The 18345-nt window shown below is 41.8% G+C and overlaps 1 protein-coding gene across 1 annotated transcript in view; it reads left to right on the plus strand.

The window, feature by feature from the left end:
- The window catches only part of LOC119740345 (follicle-stimulating hormone receptor-like), a 70419-nt gene that overhangs the window by 43381 nt on the left and 8693 nt on the right, over positions 1-18345 (plus strand). Inside the window, exons 2-3 of the mRNA XM_038215617.1 lie at positions 13094-13165; positions 16250-16324. Coding sequence (XP_038071545.1) covers positions 13094-13165; positions 16250-16324 — 147 coding nt within the window. The remainder of the gene's footprint in view (positions 1-13093; positions 13166-16249; positions 16325-18345) is intronic.

The following is an 18345-nucleotide window of genomic DNA, read 5'->3' on the forward strand; positions in this document are numbered from 1 at the left end:
AATCGGACTCCTTTTTTCCTGTTATTGGTTAATCCCTCGCACGTGACCAGTCACTCTCCTAATTATCATACTTACGCATGCGCAATACTACCAACGAGTCCATATTTCATCGAGACGGATATTCACGCTACACCTGTTTTAAACAGATACGTTTAAAAACGCCTAGGGCCTGGTTGCCGATTATCCGCAGCCATATATACCTTTTTAGTCAAAAAGTTAAAACAAGTCAAATTTTCACAAATTTTCAGCAATTTTGTTCAACAAGAATTATTTACATCATGTTTTGTGTAACACCCCTCTTGCCATGTCTATGGTATGTGCCCGGCCTCGCGAGCCTAGTGCTAAACATCTCCTTATTAGGCAGTTGGCGCGCGCGGCAGAACGCAGGAGTTGTATTTAAAACCAGCCGGTGTTTTAGCAGCGTTTAAAATCCACCAACGTTGCAGGCTCTTGACCAATAGGAATCGGTTAACTGTCTCAGGTATTTATGAATGTTATATTAAAGGCACATACCATGAGTTTTCACACTGGATCATATTTTGTGCAAATATCCATTCCCTAAAATGTATGAAAACTAAGAACACCTCTTTTTGGTTAAAATGTTTGTAAATTGCACTTCTTTAAACACTTTAAATGTTCCATGTTTTTAATTAAAACTGTGTGCAATGTTGCTGTGATGTCATTTAAGACACACGATCCTCATTTTAAGGGATTCTGTTTAAATTAAATATGAATATTTCTCATTGAAAACATTTGTGCATGATGTTTGGTTGTTTGCTCGATGCCTTATTTTCATGAACTAAAACAACAATTAAACACCAAAAGCGAAAATAAATTACCACAGCTAAAAATCCAAATCTTAGTCGCAGCTTTAGGTGCTGAAGCAGCTGTAACACTGTTTTGTTTCTGAATGTGTTAATTTGCATAAGCATAAGACCAAAACAACGGCACCGAACACCTGGGAATTGAAAATAAGAAGATTATGAATAAAGTTCAATGGAAAACGAAGGTGCATTTTTAGTGACTGCAGCATTAAAACAGTATATTTCATGAGCCTGTTAAAGTGCTTCTATATATAACTCTATGCTATAAACGCTCTGAAGAATCTCTGTGCTATGTTTTTTTTCCCCTCAAAATACTAAATAAATAAAATTGAACCGCGATGTCACACTAATGCAACTCACTTGGTACTCAATGTATAAAGGTTAAAGTTAGTGGACACTTGAATTTCGACAATGCCGGAACAATACACGACACGTAGGTGTAAAAGATGGAGCCATACGTCCCAGGGGACATGCCCCTTTAACCTACTTGTTAGTTGGGGGAAAAAAATGTCAATACATGATTCTCGGTTTGCAACGCATCACGCTGTACCTGGAGAGAATAGTGGCTTGAATAGCGGATCATGAATATCGGATCATGGAAAATGGTTACGCTTTTACTTTACGGGAAATTAACTGGCGTGTCCCTTTTTTGTTTTCGTTTTGGTTTTTTTCCCCCATACAGCGGCACGCAACTAACCTTCAATGAAGTATTATCAAAACATAATCGGGCTTTCAATTGTGTATGTCAAATACCATACCTGTTAATGCATAATCTGTCCATGGTTTGAAAGATGTTCGCCTATTACTTTTTTGGTATTTCCAGAGATTGGTTTTCGAGTCTTGATCTTCAGATTTCCAATTCCAGAGAGACGATTTTGTGAAGATTAAGAGCGGGTGATGACAGGTTTTAATTGCTTCGTGAACAACAATACTCGTATTTTGATCTCGTGGTCTAATCAGTTCAGTGACCTGCGAAATTCGATCGATGATATCTTACAAATTCTTTTTTGTTACGGTGATGTTGTCGGCTGCCTGCGTTGTGATATTTAGCCACGTAATGAATCGAGGTATTGTCAATTTTTATCATGTTGGTTGGGATGAAGACTTTGTGCCCCACACAAAGTGTATGCCGTAAGGAATATACCCAAAGCCCATTGTAATCAGCCTTCTAGTTAGATTTGAATCGTCTTTACGTATCTGCGGATCCCTTGGGTACAAGGAAGACTGTTTGGGAAGCTTGCAAAAACAAGACACATCAAAAAAATCCTTCCATTATCGGCAGTGTTAGGGTTATCCCAGATGAGCTCTTTCAAAATACTGCAGTGTTAGTGTAAGCTGTCGCGACGCATTCGGGGAAAGATCACGTGTATTTATTCATTCGTGCACTCCTCTCTACTCTGTAAGGCGTTCGTGCGTACAGTCAGTGCACCGGGTCCTGTTTGATTTACTGTACAGCAGGAACATTATCATGATAATCATACATGTTGGCACTGGGTAGGATGAGGTTGATTAAGTGCGTGTTTGACGTGGTTATGGAACTTATGGACGGGGCGTGTTTTATTGATGACACGGTTGATACGGGATACTCCTAGCGGTTGACGCTTCCTGCATCCCACACGAGTTGACTATCTGTTTCAGTGGCTCTGATGTCGTCGCCGTTGGGATGTTTAATTTGAAACGAAATAATTATAGGGACAAAATGGTTCAAATATCAACATCCATGCGGCTGACAAAGATAACAAGATTTTTGTAATGGTATTGGTGCTTTTAATTATACCATGGCAATTTCTGACAATGATTGGTGCAGATTTTTCCAACTTTCACTCGGGAGGTAACACACTAAGTATGCAGTGTTTATATACGTCGGCGACGGGCAAAACCTGATTTGATTGGTGCAGTGAATATTTTCCTTGCAACCCCTGATTGAATATTTTTTTAGGTTTTATAGCATTGCAACCAAACAAATCCCTACCAAACCCAACCTTACCCGACAAAAAAAATCCTAAGCCAACCCAGCACTATCCCGACAAAACTAGACGAAACCCAACCCAACCCAACCCAACCTAAACCAACAGCCAGTCCCCACCCAACCAAACCCAAACAGACCAAAACCCCATCAACTGAACCTATCACAACACAACGACTACAACCCAACCCAACCAAATACAACCCATCCAAACCAAACTGAACCTAACCCAGGCTATCCTTAACAATCCAACCCAACCAACCCCACCCCACCCCACCCAACCCAACCCAACCCAACCCAACCCAACCCAACCCAACCCAACCCAACCCAACCCAACCCAACCCAACCCAACCCAACCCAACCCAACCCAACCCAACCCAACCCAACCCAACCCAACCCAACCCGGCCCAACCCAACCCAACCCAACCCGGCCCAACCCAACTCAACCCAACCCGGTCCAACCCAACTCAACCCAACCCGGCCCAACCCAACCCAACCCAACCAAATCTAACCCAACCCAACCCAACCCAACCCAACCCGGCCCAACCCAACTCAACCCAACCCGGCCCAATCCAACTCAATCCAACCCGGCCCAACCCAACTCAACCCAACCTGGCCCAACCCAACTCAACCCAACCCAACCCAACCCAACCCGGCCCAACCCAACTCAATCCAATCCAACCCAACCCAACCCAACTCAACCCAACCCAACCCAACCCGGCCGAACTCAACCCAACCCAACCCAACCCAACCCAACCCAACCCAACCCAACCCAACCCAACCCAACCCAGCCCAACCCAGCCCAACCCAGCCCAACCCAACCCAACCCAACCCAACCCAACCCAACCCGGCCCAACCCAACCCAACCCAACCCAACCCAACCAACTCAACCCAACCCAACCCAACCCAACCCAACCCAACCCAACCCAACCCAACCCAGCCCAACCCAGCCCAACCCAACCCAACCCAACCCAACCCAACCCAACCCAACCCGGCCCAACCCAACTCAACCCAACCGAACCCAACCCAACTCACCCAAACTCACCCATACTTGTTTCACATGACTAGTGTGGACTTTCCATTGCTTTCGTGTAGTTAAGAAAAACCAGTGAAAAAACTCATTTTTCTCAAACTGTGAAAACTCTTTCAACCCAATTTTTTTTCTATGATTCCCTTTAGTGTTTCTCTTCATTCTGCTACAGATAAACCTAACCCAAAAATGCCTCTAAACCTGTTTTCCAGAAATGGGGAAACACTGTGTGGACGTGGGGCAAGTCCACACAACGTCGGTGCTACCTACATTATGTGGACGTCTTTTGTTCGGAAGTCCACACTGCGTATGTAAGACAAACTCAACCCAACCAACCCAACCCAACCCACACGAGTGTGTATTTGCCTGCAATCGGGGACCCCCTATTGTCTCTCTTTGGCTTGTACATTAACTTTTTAGGAAGACCTCCCATTTGTTTTGTACACGAATCCAAACTGGGGACCTCTCGGAAATTGGGGACCCTATAGTCCTGTATTGTACAACGTCTCCTGTTCAATGCAGGTACAAACTCACCCATCCCAACGCACACAACGCAAACCAAAGTATGTACTCAGCCCCAAGACGATATTATATTCAAACACTTTAACTTTCAACACTTAAAAAGACACGGGTCAAAACAAAAAAAGGTACAGTTAACATTGGAAACAGCCGAGTGGGTGTTGTACTCTAGGTGATGGGTCACAAATTGCACCCTAGATGTAGCCCAGGTCGACTCCACAGCTGAATTGAACTCGAGCTGCCTCTGTTTCTATAGAGACCGACTGCCCGACAGCGCCCAGCGGAAAGGCACACTCAGAAGATAAAATCGTATCGATTAAATCAGAGATCCACGACAAATTGTCCTCTGCTCTCCTGTCGTTCAAGATGAAGCCGATGAGATGCCAAGTGGCAAGCTATTTTTCCTCGACATTTCTTGGGTCAACAGCATGGCAGACATTGATTTTTCTCTCTCCAAATTTCGGTATCTAGAGAGAGCGATAATTTGAAGGGGCGCAAGTGCTTAGCTGCTTATAACAAACCAAACCTTCGCGGTGGAGGGTTCATGATGGTTTTATTGGCTCATAATTTGCGCTCATGTCCGTATTTTTCCAGCAGTATTTTTTTGCCAATAATGGACACTTTATTGGCCAGACCACTCTGCTTCTCATTTGAAAAGGATCTGATAAAAAAAAATCTAATCTCGTGGATTTTACACAGCTTGTGCGCGCGAAGGGTTGATGAAGTGGTTTCATTTTATTGGCAATCCATGCTTAAATTGTACTCAAGGTGGTTTCATCTCGCCCCTATAAAAATACCCTCTGTGTCTGTACCGAACCAATGTGATCATCTTTTTTACGCGCAAGTGCAAACCAATCATTGCCTGAATCGCAATGCCCCAGTATATATTCATCAATGCGGCAGGCTAACCTTGGAGTAAAACACACCTTGATTTGAGGAGACACGCAGAACAAAGTGTGCGATGACTAGAAAGCTAAAGGGGCAATAAAGCGAGACCGATAGTATTATTTGAAACCAAAAACTAAATCAACATTTTATAACATCGATTACGAGATGGATCATTATGCACGCACGGTGTGCAACGCAATATTTGCCTTTTTGTAGGGAAGAGGTCATAACAAGAAGGCTGGGGATTTAAGCGAGATTTTTGGTTAGGTTTCTTGGTGGTAATTTTGCATTTTTACTTGCAATAATGTGCCTTGCATGTAACAAAGAGGTGCAGACTGCTGGACGAGAGCACTAATTGCAGATGAAAAGACGAAGAGCTATTACATGCCACATAAACACCTTATTTGGGTTTGGAGAATTATGACCAGGACATTATAGCAATTAGGTAAATTGTCTACTCATGGTAGAACAGTTGCACATGCAATAGAACAAAAATGATCCTCCAAATGTCATCTTTCATGATGTACTAAAAGGGCTTAGGTTATTCCAAACGTTTTTAAACCAACAAAGCAACGGCGTAATTCTACCTCCTATAATCCTGGAAGGAAGTTGCAATAGGGCAATGAAAACTGCCGTGTTTTTTTTTGGGGGGGGGGTGTTCCAGGGAAGATGCTAAATGAGTCTGTGTTGTCCGTCGAGGCATCAGACGGGTTATTAATAAGACTAGCGCGGGGTAACGAGACCTCTCGTCTTGCCAAGCACCGCCTTATGAGCCATGCCGCTCTGACATAGAGTAATGATCTCCAATTACTTGTCGTCCGAAGTCCAAGACTCTTTTTGTGATTTGCCAACCCTGTTCCTGTATAACCCGCACTTTGCGATCGAATAAACAGGATATTTTGTTCGCAGTTTGACGGAAGAACGAACGAAGATTCTAAATAAACTATAAACGTAGAGCCTTTTTCCCCCTTTAACGTGGTGGGCGCGATCGGATCGAAGTACTTTTTACTTGAAGATCAAGTTTCAAAGCATGAAACTGAAGTAATATGCCGCCATGCTGTGGAGCTCAAATCACAATGTAATCAACATTGAGATGCAATAATGACAGTTTTGGTTATGGCATTTTGAATACGTCTAGGTTCTCTCTTTGAGAGAGATCTATAAGTGTATCGCAGCATACAGTCTATGAACCACGAAAAGAAGATTGTAAGCATATTTAAGCATACCTCAAAACAAACCAAACAAAGCAACCAAAAACAAAACAAAAATAACAACCCGTTCAAAAGATGCCTATTAAAGTGTAGGCTGGTTTGGCGGGAACATTGTTCATCACATCTGATGTCCCATTTGAAATCATTGCCGTTGCACGTATTAATCTTACATAATTTATGAGGTTTTTATTATTTATGTATGCATTGAGTCCCGGGCCGTTTGGAAAAATCCCATCGGCGCGCATATGTTTAAGCAAATAGGCGGCACTGTCATTAAATTATTGATCTTGTAATTAATCGATCCCTGGGGAAAATCTTGCATGTAAACATCAAAGTAGATTTGAACAAGTGGATCAAAATAAAAATTTAAAACAATGCTCATATCACAAATTTTATATTTGGGTCTGTGACAGGAACAGTGGCGTGAGTAAAGTAAAATAAAGTCTGTCACGAGCCATGTGACCCATCATGATCATGCCGGCGTATCTCAGGTTGGCGGTACTTTCCTCGCCTTCCACCGCTGTGACCCGGGTTCGAATCCCGCCTGGGCCAATATGTGGACTGGGTTTTCAGTCCCTGCCTGATTCCATGGGTTTTCCCAGAATATTCTTCTGGGCTTTTCCTCTCACCTCTAAAAACTGTAACTTCTTCTCATTGTCTTCTCTCCACAGGTTTCTTCAGGCTTGCGAGCTACAGTGCCTAGGGCGCTTTTGAGGAATCCTTGGTTTCATTACCAGAAATACTAATAATAATACTTTATTAATACTAATAATAACAATAATAATCTCCGGTTTCAGTAAACGAATGAGAATATTTCTATTCCCCCTGGATGGGATGCTAGTCCATCGCAGGCTACTCCCCAGCTGGTATCCACTTATACCGGTATTAATGCCGGTATCCATTTATACTCCTGGGTGGAGACAGGCAAGTGGAGATGAAGTGGCTTGCCGAAGGACACAACATAATTATGACCAACAACTAAATTCGCACCTCCGACCCTCTGATCGTGAGTCACAAACCCTTACCACTAGGCTACGCTCCCCCTCAGTGGCGTAACAAGGTTTTTTTTTGGGGGGGGGGGGGGAGGGGCACCCGGGGTACATACATTTTTTAAGGGGGGGGGGGCACTGAAGGCAAATAACATATATGTTTGCTCAATTCAAGAGTTTATTAAACAAAGTACTCTTTAGCATTTCAATTTCTAACAAGCCCCCCCCCCTTAAATGTCAGTATGCATTAGCTTTTGATAGACTCAAACCGATACACGTAAGTGTTTCGAAGATATTTCATCATCAACCCACCATCATTAACCCAGACATTATTGCACCCTATGGACACATTAGACACCACCTGGTCACACTAACACAACCACATCGCCTAGGGTATATGACAGATATGCATCAGCTGTCAGCACAGAGATATGGCGTAGATTGGAGATGTGTACCCCGGACGCACGCTTCCCTTCGCGTAACCAGACGTGTACCCCCCCCTCCCCCGCCGGCCCCCAGGTTTCTTATCGAGCATGCGGTGGATGCAAAATGACAATTACGTGCCCTGAAATTCACTTCAGCGAGAAACAGGGACGGACGGTATGGTTCATGTTCTTAGGGTTATCAAAAGGGGACACTGGCTGAGTTTTTTTTACTCAAAATATTTGAAAATCTCCATTTCCAGCAAGAGGCCGGAAGATATGTACACGAGGAAATATCTAGATTGTTTGTTCTACTAATAAAACATGAACCTTACGCCTGATTGTATTGGAATTGTTTTGATAACCACGGGCGTCGCAAGGATTTTTTTCCAGGGTTGGGGGGGGGGGGGGCCAAAGCAAATTTCCCCCAAAATTCCTTAACCTTTTCATTGTATTCTCAATTGATCATTTTTCCGAGCGTGAGCAGGGGACTATTTGCCCTACCCCCCCATCTAATTAACAGCAATATGGATTTGCACCTTTTTTCCTTTTTTTTTTCCTTTTTCCTTTTTTTTCTCGATTTCTGGGGGGGGGGAGGGCATCCCCCTTGCCCCCCCCCCCGCAACGCCCATGTTCATAACAGTCAAACATCAAGGACTGTATACAAAAAAAAACAACATCTTTTCGTGTTATTTTTTTATGACTCCATCAGGCCCGAGTTACAATTGCGTTCAATTTTAGTCGCTCAATGCCATAGGCCTAAATCGGTTGATTTGGATGGTTTTCATGTAACTTATTTTTGCCAACTCTGTTGAATGAGTTGATTTTTTTTATTTAACATCTTCAAACTGTGTGTGATTTTAACAATTGATTTTACACAATTTCTTACCACGAGGTAGGCCTAGTTTTTTTATTTAACATCTTCAAACTGTGTGTGATTTTAACAATTGATTTTACACAATTTCTTACCACGAGGTAGGCCTAGTGCTGAATTTCTCAACCAAATTTGTCATTTAAAATAATTTGGTCAAATGAAGAATTTTCAACCCAAACTATTTCCTATCAGTATCGTTTTATTATAATTTCAGCATATAAATAAACACTATTCAGTAATAATAACAAAAGTAAAAGTCCAGCCTGTTTGACTTATAGTGAAGCAGGTGCCGACACATTTACCTGGAACAGACTATATAACATTAGGGCCAATACGGGGTGACCCAAAAATGTATTAACATAATCAATTACACTCTTGTGTATATTCAGTATAAATGCCCTAGCACTTGCAATGAAGATGCAGAGAAATGTGTTCGGCGTTGGCTGAACAGAATTTAGCTTTGTGAAGTGGACTCGATAAGAAGAAGTATAAATGCCATGGAAATCCGTTCATGTATACCAGAGATCTAACAGATTATAAAAACCTATGGGTCTTTCACCCATTCCACCGGGATGGGATTTACATAGTTAAATTAGACAGGTTACGGGAGTTAAGGCCATGTTTAAGCTAATGTGCGCATGCTCAAATGACGCAAACAGTAGAAAAGGACTGGTGTGTTTGCTGCCACCAGCGTCTCAAAAGTCTCCCATTGCCTGGCAATCATTCAGTAAGTGGATTAAGTTAGCTCAGCGAATTTGTGCACTCAATTTGAGCTCCAGGTCATCTGGCCAAGTTCAACCGTTGCAATTATCAATTATAACAATCAGAAGAAGTAATTAAATTCTATTCTAATCTTGCTGGCATTTAAAATCAGCTGCTGCATCAACTTTTATTCACATATGGCATCTGCAATGATTGATCTATGCCATGTATGGAAGCAAAATCAGAGTCGGAGAAAGTAATGCTATTTTATTGAATGTGAAACAAAACTGTATAGGGCTGAAAATGGCAATCGAAATTCAGAGATTCAGAAGTGATCCTCTTCTTTCAATGGGTCCAAAAGTAACAGACATCTGTCCCGGTTATCTGTCGCGCATCGTTGCGTGTCTCATGAAGTGCACTCGAATCTTATAATCCATACGAAACAGGCAATCATCATTTTGAAATTGAAACGCCTGTGGCATGTGCGCAGTCCTAAAACTAAACTGGAGTTTCAATTTGCGGTCAAGTCTTGCCAAATTGAGGGCCACTTAGCCTGGCAAGCTGCTGAAAGGTTAGCTGAGGCTAGGCAGAGGGACCAGCGGTTTATTTTAGTTATCAAACACTTCTCCTTGTTTCGCTCACGTCACAAGTACGGAAGCGCTTGACTGCACGTTCTCCTGCTCTCCCTTGGGATGTCACGGAGCGCATCTTAAGGGGAACAAAAGAAAGAAGAAAAAAAACCCCTTCGCATCTTAAAAAAGGGGCGAAGCATTGAAGCTCATTGATCAGTCCAGTTTGCACTCCTGCTGGATACTCCATGAGACCGATCGCTGGCTGCTTTGGGACGCATACAGGAATGATAATTTACAAGGGACCTGGAGACTAAGACGAAGCGACTCACGTCCCAGCCTCGGATTCAAGATTTTGATGGGAGACAAAGAAAACCTCTTACAGAGATATTTACACAAGTCTTCACAACATTCTGAGTTGAGTGCACGGAGGCGAAGATTGACCTTTAAGGAGCAATGACTTCTTAAAGTGTCTGCCAGACCTTTTAACTAAAAGTATAATGCAGTGTTAGGCAACTAAGCCAACCTTACATAAGCTACAGTTGATTGAACTTTCATTTCCGTTAAGGATGATAACTGCAAAAAATATGGAAGGATTGTTTCCCTTCGTTTTATATATTGATGATATATTTATGACTACCATTACAAAATGGATTGTCTGGTGAAGCATATTAATATTATTTTTTCAAACATGAATATTTCAACTATTAAAACCAGTGCATTTCTGAAATCATCGGGCAGATATGCCTCTTTTAGGGCTATAAGAAAAGTATTTTCGAGATAATCGCAAATGAAGTTTCTCATATTTTAAAACTTCAAGAAATACGACTTTGCAACAACTTTGTGCAGCAAGGAAACCACCACACGATTCTACGAGAGCTGAAGTTTTGCATGAACCCGGTAATAAGACCTAATACAGCAGTTAATTAGTAAAAATTAATTAGTAAAGATATGTGGCTCTTCGTGAAAACGCAAATTCAGGTTTCCGAGATATCGGCCCTTTTTGTTCAACGTGTATTTCCATAGGCGCGCGTGAGTACGCGCGCGCAGCTGAAAATGTAACAAAGATATGTGGCTCTTCGTGAAAACGCAAATCTCATTTTGACCTACTTTTACGTATTTCCGTGCAATGGGTTTTGTACGCGTTCAAAGGGCCAAAATGTATGTGGCTCTTCGTGAAAACGCAAAATGCATTTATCGAGATCTCTGCCCCTTGCAACAGTAATGTAACTTAGAAATTAATGATGTTTTGCTTACAGAAACATGTCAACTTGGTTAAGTACATTGTTTTAATGCGAAATATTGAACAAAATCAAAATCGAAAAAATTGTAATATTTGACATATGTGGCTCTTCGTGAAAACGGTGACGAATTATCAAATATATATATATTTTTTAGGCGTTTGATTGTTTGGTTTTTTTTTCAAAAAAAAAAAACAATAACAAGTTGCAATAATAACTAAAATGTGAACGCTGACTTCAAAATGAATTTGAGACCATCGAACAGCTGATTGCACTTTTCCGAAATTGTTAGTCTGGATACATCCAATCAACTGATCATCTATATTTGTTGCGATATGACATGCGCCCTCTCTGCTGATAGAAATCGCTCCTATATCCGTGTGTCTCCATCAACGCCATATTCCCCGGGCGTCACTCCATCTCATCCATCTTGCCCTTTCATCTTAACTCTTCCCCCAATACAGTTCATTTACCCTCCCTCCACGCCGTATCTTTCCCCTTGGCCTCCTCCGTCTACTCTCAAATATCGTCTTCGTATATTTTTGTTCATGGCTAATTTCTTCCTCAGTTTTCCCCTCCTCTTTATCCACACCGGTGCCCGCCAGAGCGACGCTATCTCTACCTGTTTTGGCGCTGGTTCGGTACGGTTGACGACCGCGGGTTTGTCGGGGTGAATACAAGTTGAATATACACCGTGAACGAAAAATGTGCCGTGCTCCTTGAACGTCTCTGCCAAATTTAGTCTCGCCTCGACCCAGGAGATTTGTAAGGCAGTAATTCATTCCCCGTGTATGCTTTTAGACCTGGGTGATTTCGTCTATATACTTCATCTGCATGCATTATTGTGTCCGGTGCAATTTCTCCGCAGTCTGAGGAGATTTGGGGTTTTCGAATGTGACGATAAAGCATTTGACACCTCTGTCCAAAAGATTATTGGTCAGGTGAAAAGTAGATACACTGTTTTGCACCTGTGTCGAAAACAAATTGAAACGGGAATGGTTTCTTAAAATAGTTTTTTTCATCAGAATTTTTTTTTTCATCAGTCCTTTTTGAAACTAGGGCATCAATCCCATGGGCAAACTCGCTTCCTACCGTATACAGTCAATGCCTCCAGGCGAATGTTTTTACTTCGGGGTTGTGACGCTTCAGCCCTGGTCCGATGCAGCGTTGAGCTCACCCGCGGACGAGTGCCACCTCAGGGTGACTCCGGACCGGTCCGGGTTAAAGCGTTTGCAGTGTGGAACCTCGCGCGCGTGTTTATGGTGTACATCGAGGACACACACGTGCAACATCATCGATAAATCGAGGACAGAAACCGAATCGAGGACTCCTCGGTTGGAAAACGTGTACAAAACCAATGAGAGCTGTTGCGAAAAAGTTAGTGCAAACAAAGGAAAAGGGAAGATGAATCCTCGATTTACACCATAAACAAACGGGTAGACATTACATTCACTGTGTGGACTCCCGAACAAAAGAGGTCCACATAAACCAGGTAGCAGCGACGTTGTGTGGACGTGGGCAAGTCCACACAGTGTTTTCCCTTTCTGGAAAACAGGTTCAGAGGCATTTTTGGGGTTATAGGTTTATGTGTGGCAAAATGAAGAGAAACACTAAATTGGAATCATAGAAGCAAAACGGATTGAAAGTGTTTTCACAGTGAGAGTACACGAAAGCAATGGAATGTCCACACTAGGTATGTCGTAAACATTGTGTATGTGTGTGTTCATTGTCTCTGGACCAGCCGTAAGATTTCGTCCTGTGCGAAACAGATTTAAAATCCAAGCTCTATACATAGACATACCAAGCATTTTCATTGTTTAACCACCACTTCCTTCTGATTCTATCATTTACATCATAGGTTTCTCACCGACACTAGTTTGGAGAAGCTGTCCGCGGAAAACTTTGCCAATCTGACCTTTCTCAACAGCATGTAAGTAAACTAATTTGTGGACCTACTCACTTACACTGAAGAATGATTCCTTTTTTTAGGCCAACTTAACTCCCTCTTGCGAGGGTTTTGCTAGCGCTGCCTCTTGATAATGGATAGGGATCCTTGAAGTGAATCGAGGCTAGCGGAGATCCGGGGCAGTGAGCGATTTTTGTTGAAGAGGGGAACTGGTTAACAGGTCATCAAATAATGAAGACAAATGGCCACCTTTAATTAAAAGGAAATGAAGGCATCTAGGTGGTTAAGTCTCCCGTGCCTCAGGTGGAATGAACGGGGAGATATTTCCTACTTTCATTTGCTTCACTACGCCGACGGCTTCGACGAAACGCAATTACTGCTGTGCGCATAATTTTGAATGAAAATCTAGACATTGCTGAACCAAGGGGTCGTAACTGAACACTCTCAAAATACTAATAACGAGGTGGAATGAATGAATTGGACGCAGGTACATCTCATGTATGCGTTCAATAGCATGGACGCTTGGAAGAATGTTTAGCATGAAGTAGGGGAATTGATACGTTCACTAAAGTTTTTTTTTGGCCCCCATCAATACCGCAATCGCCCGTGACATCAATATTCTTTTTTTTGTATTTGTCCATGCGTGGCACAAGAATCAGGGCATGTATTAAAGGGCCTCGTGAAATGAACTGACAACTGAAGAGCAAATACCCAAATTTGGGAGAATAATCGGATACGCTGTTGGTGCAACCCTTCGCTCGTACCCCCGCCCTGCAAACAGGACGTTGGGAAGGGCTGACGAATTAACGCTCTGATTGGATAGATTTTGCGTGACCTGTGACCTGGAAATCATCACGACCACGACCCTGCAATGTTTGAAACGGCCGTTAAGACTGAGTCACTCATCACTCTTTCATTCCCATTCATAAATGGCGCCCTTTTTTGGTTGAAAAGCAAAATAATGTACGAAAATCTGTAAAACTTTTCGGTGTTGTAAATTTTCAAATCCCGTCAGTTGCTCAGGCTCCGTTTTCGAATTCACGAAGTGTCGAAAATGCATATCATTCGACGCTCAAAATTTGTCCACAATGTCCGCAATGAAAAAGAAATCACATCCGGTATGGTGTGTGTGCATTTCTATAACAAACTTTTCGGATAGTATTTGAGTGCATTGTCTAACCGCAGTCTACAGCTGCAGCCAGATGCTTTATACATAGATCATGATAAATTACCCAGAATGCCATCCCCACTTCTTTCACAAGATTCTGTGAAGCACATCTGCCCTTCCCAGCGCCCTGTTTGCATGGCGGTGGGGGGGGGGGGGGGGGGGGGGAGGGGTACGAGTGAAGTGCAACCCCTGCGCATGGGTGTCTCCTGACACTTGAGGGCGATGTTGTTTTAAGTGCCAAAGTGGAGCAGCAGCTGATGTTGGAAGTTGTTTTAATTAAACAGCGTAACGCACTCTCAACGACCGGCTGTCAACAAAGGAACATAACAAGTAGCAATTGACTACACGGCAAAAATCTATTCTAAATATTAGAAACTGTTATCGTGAAATAAATTTGCCATAAATAATCATGTTCAATGGAAACCACGAGAGTATTATAAATAGCCCAATTGGAAAAAGAACTTAGTTGAAACTGAACTGAAATTGAGATTATTGTAATAGCGTAGCGTGGACCTAGGTTTCTTTGAAATCTCATGTTTTCATTTGCTCTTCAAATAAGTTATATTAGCACACAGGTACCTCAAATTTCTTGAAAAGGTGACGGCGTTTAGGGGTCTTTCCATATTGTAAAATAAAACAGTCATTGCGTCAGTTTCGTTTTATAAGACACTTGTCTTATGATAGTTGATCCGATGTTTTCAAAACACGAAACAGTCGCTTAGTTTTGCTTACCGTGAATATGGTGAGTAGGCAAAACACTCCAAAAGCCCTATTTTTAGTGTTCACGGTGATCAATTACTTCATATTAAAACCAAATCAACAGGTTTTTATAACGAACGCGTGCGTCACTTTAGGTTACGGAAATAATTCAAGTGATGAAAAACGGTGTTGTTAGAATCAAGTGCCCGAATGATACTTGTACTCGAACATCTGTTGTGTTTCGTGTTACAGTGAAGTGCTTCTTCCATAATCGAACCATTACTCAAGTGAGAGTGCATTAAGCATGTTAGTGTGTCATTAGAATGTTCGGCATCACCTCCCATCTACTAAGCATATTGCGATGTTCAGGTTTATAACCATACATTAACGGCTTGGAGGTAATTTTTCTGTGGCTGTTTCAAACATTTAAACCTCACTGGGGCTCTTTGTATCAGGGCAATGCACGTCTTAATAAAATGAAATCTTCATGTTTAATCTATACAACCATAGAGAGTAGAACAAAGCCTGAGTTCGCCGTTTTAGCTTAGGCACATAAGGTCACTTTCTCTTCTGTCTATGACTTTTTGTTAAGAGGAGCTGGTGTAATGTTAATTTTGGCTCTATGAAACGTAGACTCTATGAAATAAATAGACAAAATTGTGGGTAACACCATGTGGAAAGAAATCTCGTCTTGGAAGAAGTGAGGTTATGAAAAGAACCGGTTGGTTTCCACATGGTGTTACCCGCAATCTTGTCTATTTCATGTCATCCGCCATGCAAAGCTTCAAGTCATATATATAGACTCGTTGATTGCACATGCCTAAGTGAAGCAAATTTAAAAAGTGACTGGTCATGTGTGTATATGAGGTTTAAGATTCTATTATAAAGTAAAAAGAGACCAGATTTCTTTTGAGTCCAACATTCACATGACACCGGCTAAGTGTACAAACTGCGCATGTGCACACATCTACCGTTTAAGGTTTCGAAGCCTTCTTTGTATTGCGCGCAAAACTCGTCATAATTATCTGGATGTGTGAAGTCCGAAATGCTGTATGGGTCAGGACATCAGAACGAGTGCAGTAAAGGTTGATCTTACAATAAATTCTTGGTAAAGAGACCAAAGATGTTGGCAGACTGCAGGTTAAATTTCGTTTAACCAAAAAGGCCTATACAGAGGAGCACAGCAGCACCACATTTTAAGCAATAACTTTTTCCCGTCTTTTTTTCTTCCCCATTTGAAGTACTCTAAAACAAAATCTGAAGCTGAGAACTGTCGAGCCCGGGACTTTCAACAATCTGAATGGATTGACAGCAATGTAAGTATAAAGAACCATGAATGTGTTTGTGGACAAACACCAACTTACAAAGTTACCAAGTTGCAACTTACTTACCAATTTTCCAAGTTACAACCAAATCCATGGGTGTCGCCAGGATTTTTTTCTCGAGTGGGGCAAAACATATTCCCCCCCCCAAAAAAAATTCCTCTATTTCTCAACATATTCCCGATTTATCAGTTTTAGAGGGGAGGGGGGGGGGGCAGGGACATTTTGCCCGCCCCTCCAACCCATTAAATTTACATCAATATGACTTCGCGCCTGTTTTTCTTTTATTTTTTCTCTTTTTTTTCTTGCTTTTCTTGCTTTTCCGGGGGAGGGGAGGCAAGCGCCCCCCTTGCCCCCCCCCCCTCGCGACGCCCATGACCAAATCCGACCTATAGTTTTATAGGCCTTAGAAAGACAAGTAATGACGTCATAATCACTTCACTTCAACTTCCATCTGTAACATCCCGGTTTATAATTAGTACATACCAACTTGGCAAATTATAACCAAATCCGACCTATATTTCTTAAGAGACAGGCCTAAGAAAAATGCTCCTTTAAAATGACATCACATGACATTATGACGTCATAATGACGTCACTTGAATTTTCATCTATAACGCATCCCGGCGTATAGGTACATATCAAGTAACAACCTTATCAGTCTTATAGTTCATTAGATACAGACCATAGAAACGTGAACCTTTAATGTGACGTCACATGACACGTGATAACGTCATAATGACTTCACTTAAATTGTTATTAATAACACATCCCAGATAGGTACAAATCAAGTTACAAACAAATCGAACTTATAGTTCTTTAGATATAGGCTTTAGAAAAGTGCCCCTTTAACGTGACGTCACATGACATGCATGGGCGTCGCGAAAGGGGGGGGGCAAGGTGAAAAGCCCCCCCCCCCCAAAAAAAAGGAAGAACAAAAAGAAGAGAAAAAAGAAAACAGAAAGAGGCGCGAAGTCATATTGGTGTAAATTTAATGGGTTGGGGGCAAAATGGGGGTAAAATTGATAAATCAAGAATATGTTGAGAAATACAGGAATTTTTTGGGGAAAAATATGTTTTGCCCCCCCTCCTAGAAAAAATCCTGGCGACGCCCATGATGACTTGTGATGACGTCATTGTGACGTCTCTTCAATTTTCATTTGTAACACGTTCCCGTCTAAGTACCTACAAATTTCGATAAAAAATATCATAACAAAAACAAGAGCTGTTTCGGCAACTGCCGAAACAGCTAAAAAAATAAATAAAAGACTTTAACGAGAACAAGAGCTGTTAACTTGCCGAAATAGCTACATAAATTCGCAATGCACAGCGCGATCAAGAGGTTTTTGTTGCGAATGATTGAATTTGAAGTGTTGTGGTGAGAATTAACGAGGCGTTACTAATTCTTCCAAATGCAGTTGTGCTTCGTGGTACCAAATGAAACTTCTGAACATCGCACCTTTGGACTACTAACGAACCTTCTGACTATCGCATCAAATGCTTGGAATAACGAACCTTATTTCATTTTCGGGCTATTGAACCCCCGATCATGAGCCCCTGATCATGGGAAATGTGTGTGTTCGCACTATCGAACCTTCGGATCAGTAAACCTTCGGACTATGGAACCTTCGGACTATCGGGCAGACCCTCCCGCATGCATGCCTCTCTCCGCAAAAAAAAAAAATATGAAAAGCTTGAGACATTTTCAGATGTACATCCACCTGCTTTATGATTCATTTTGGTTGACCCCAAACACATGAGGTAAAAGAATGCTTTCCTGAGAACAAAAACAAATTCTTACAATAATGGGAAATGAAAAAAAAAATCACCAATCATCCATGTGCTTCGTAAAGTTTAATGAGACAATTGCACTAAAAACATTTCTGCTCCTTGTAGACTAGATTTCGCAAACAAACCCCCGTTTTTCAATAATTATGGACTGATTTTACATCAACCAATTTAATTAATAATAAAAAACCCATTTTCCTCAGTTGAATGGATAACTTTTGTTCATAC

Source organism: Patiria miniata, unplaced genomic scaffold (genome assembly GCF_015706575.1).
Source record: "Patiria miniata isolate m_02_andy unplaced genomic scaffold, ASM1570657v1 HiC_scaffold_10, whole genome shotgun sequence".
Lineage (NCBI taxonomy): Eukaryota > Metazoa > Echinodermata > Asteroidea > Valvatida > Asterinidae > Patiria > Patiria miniata.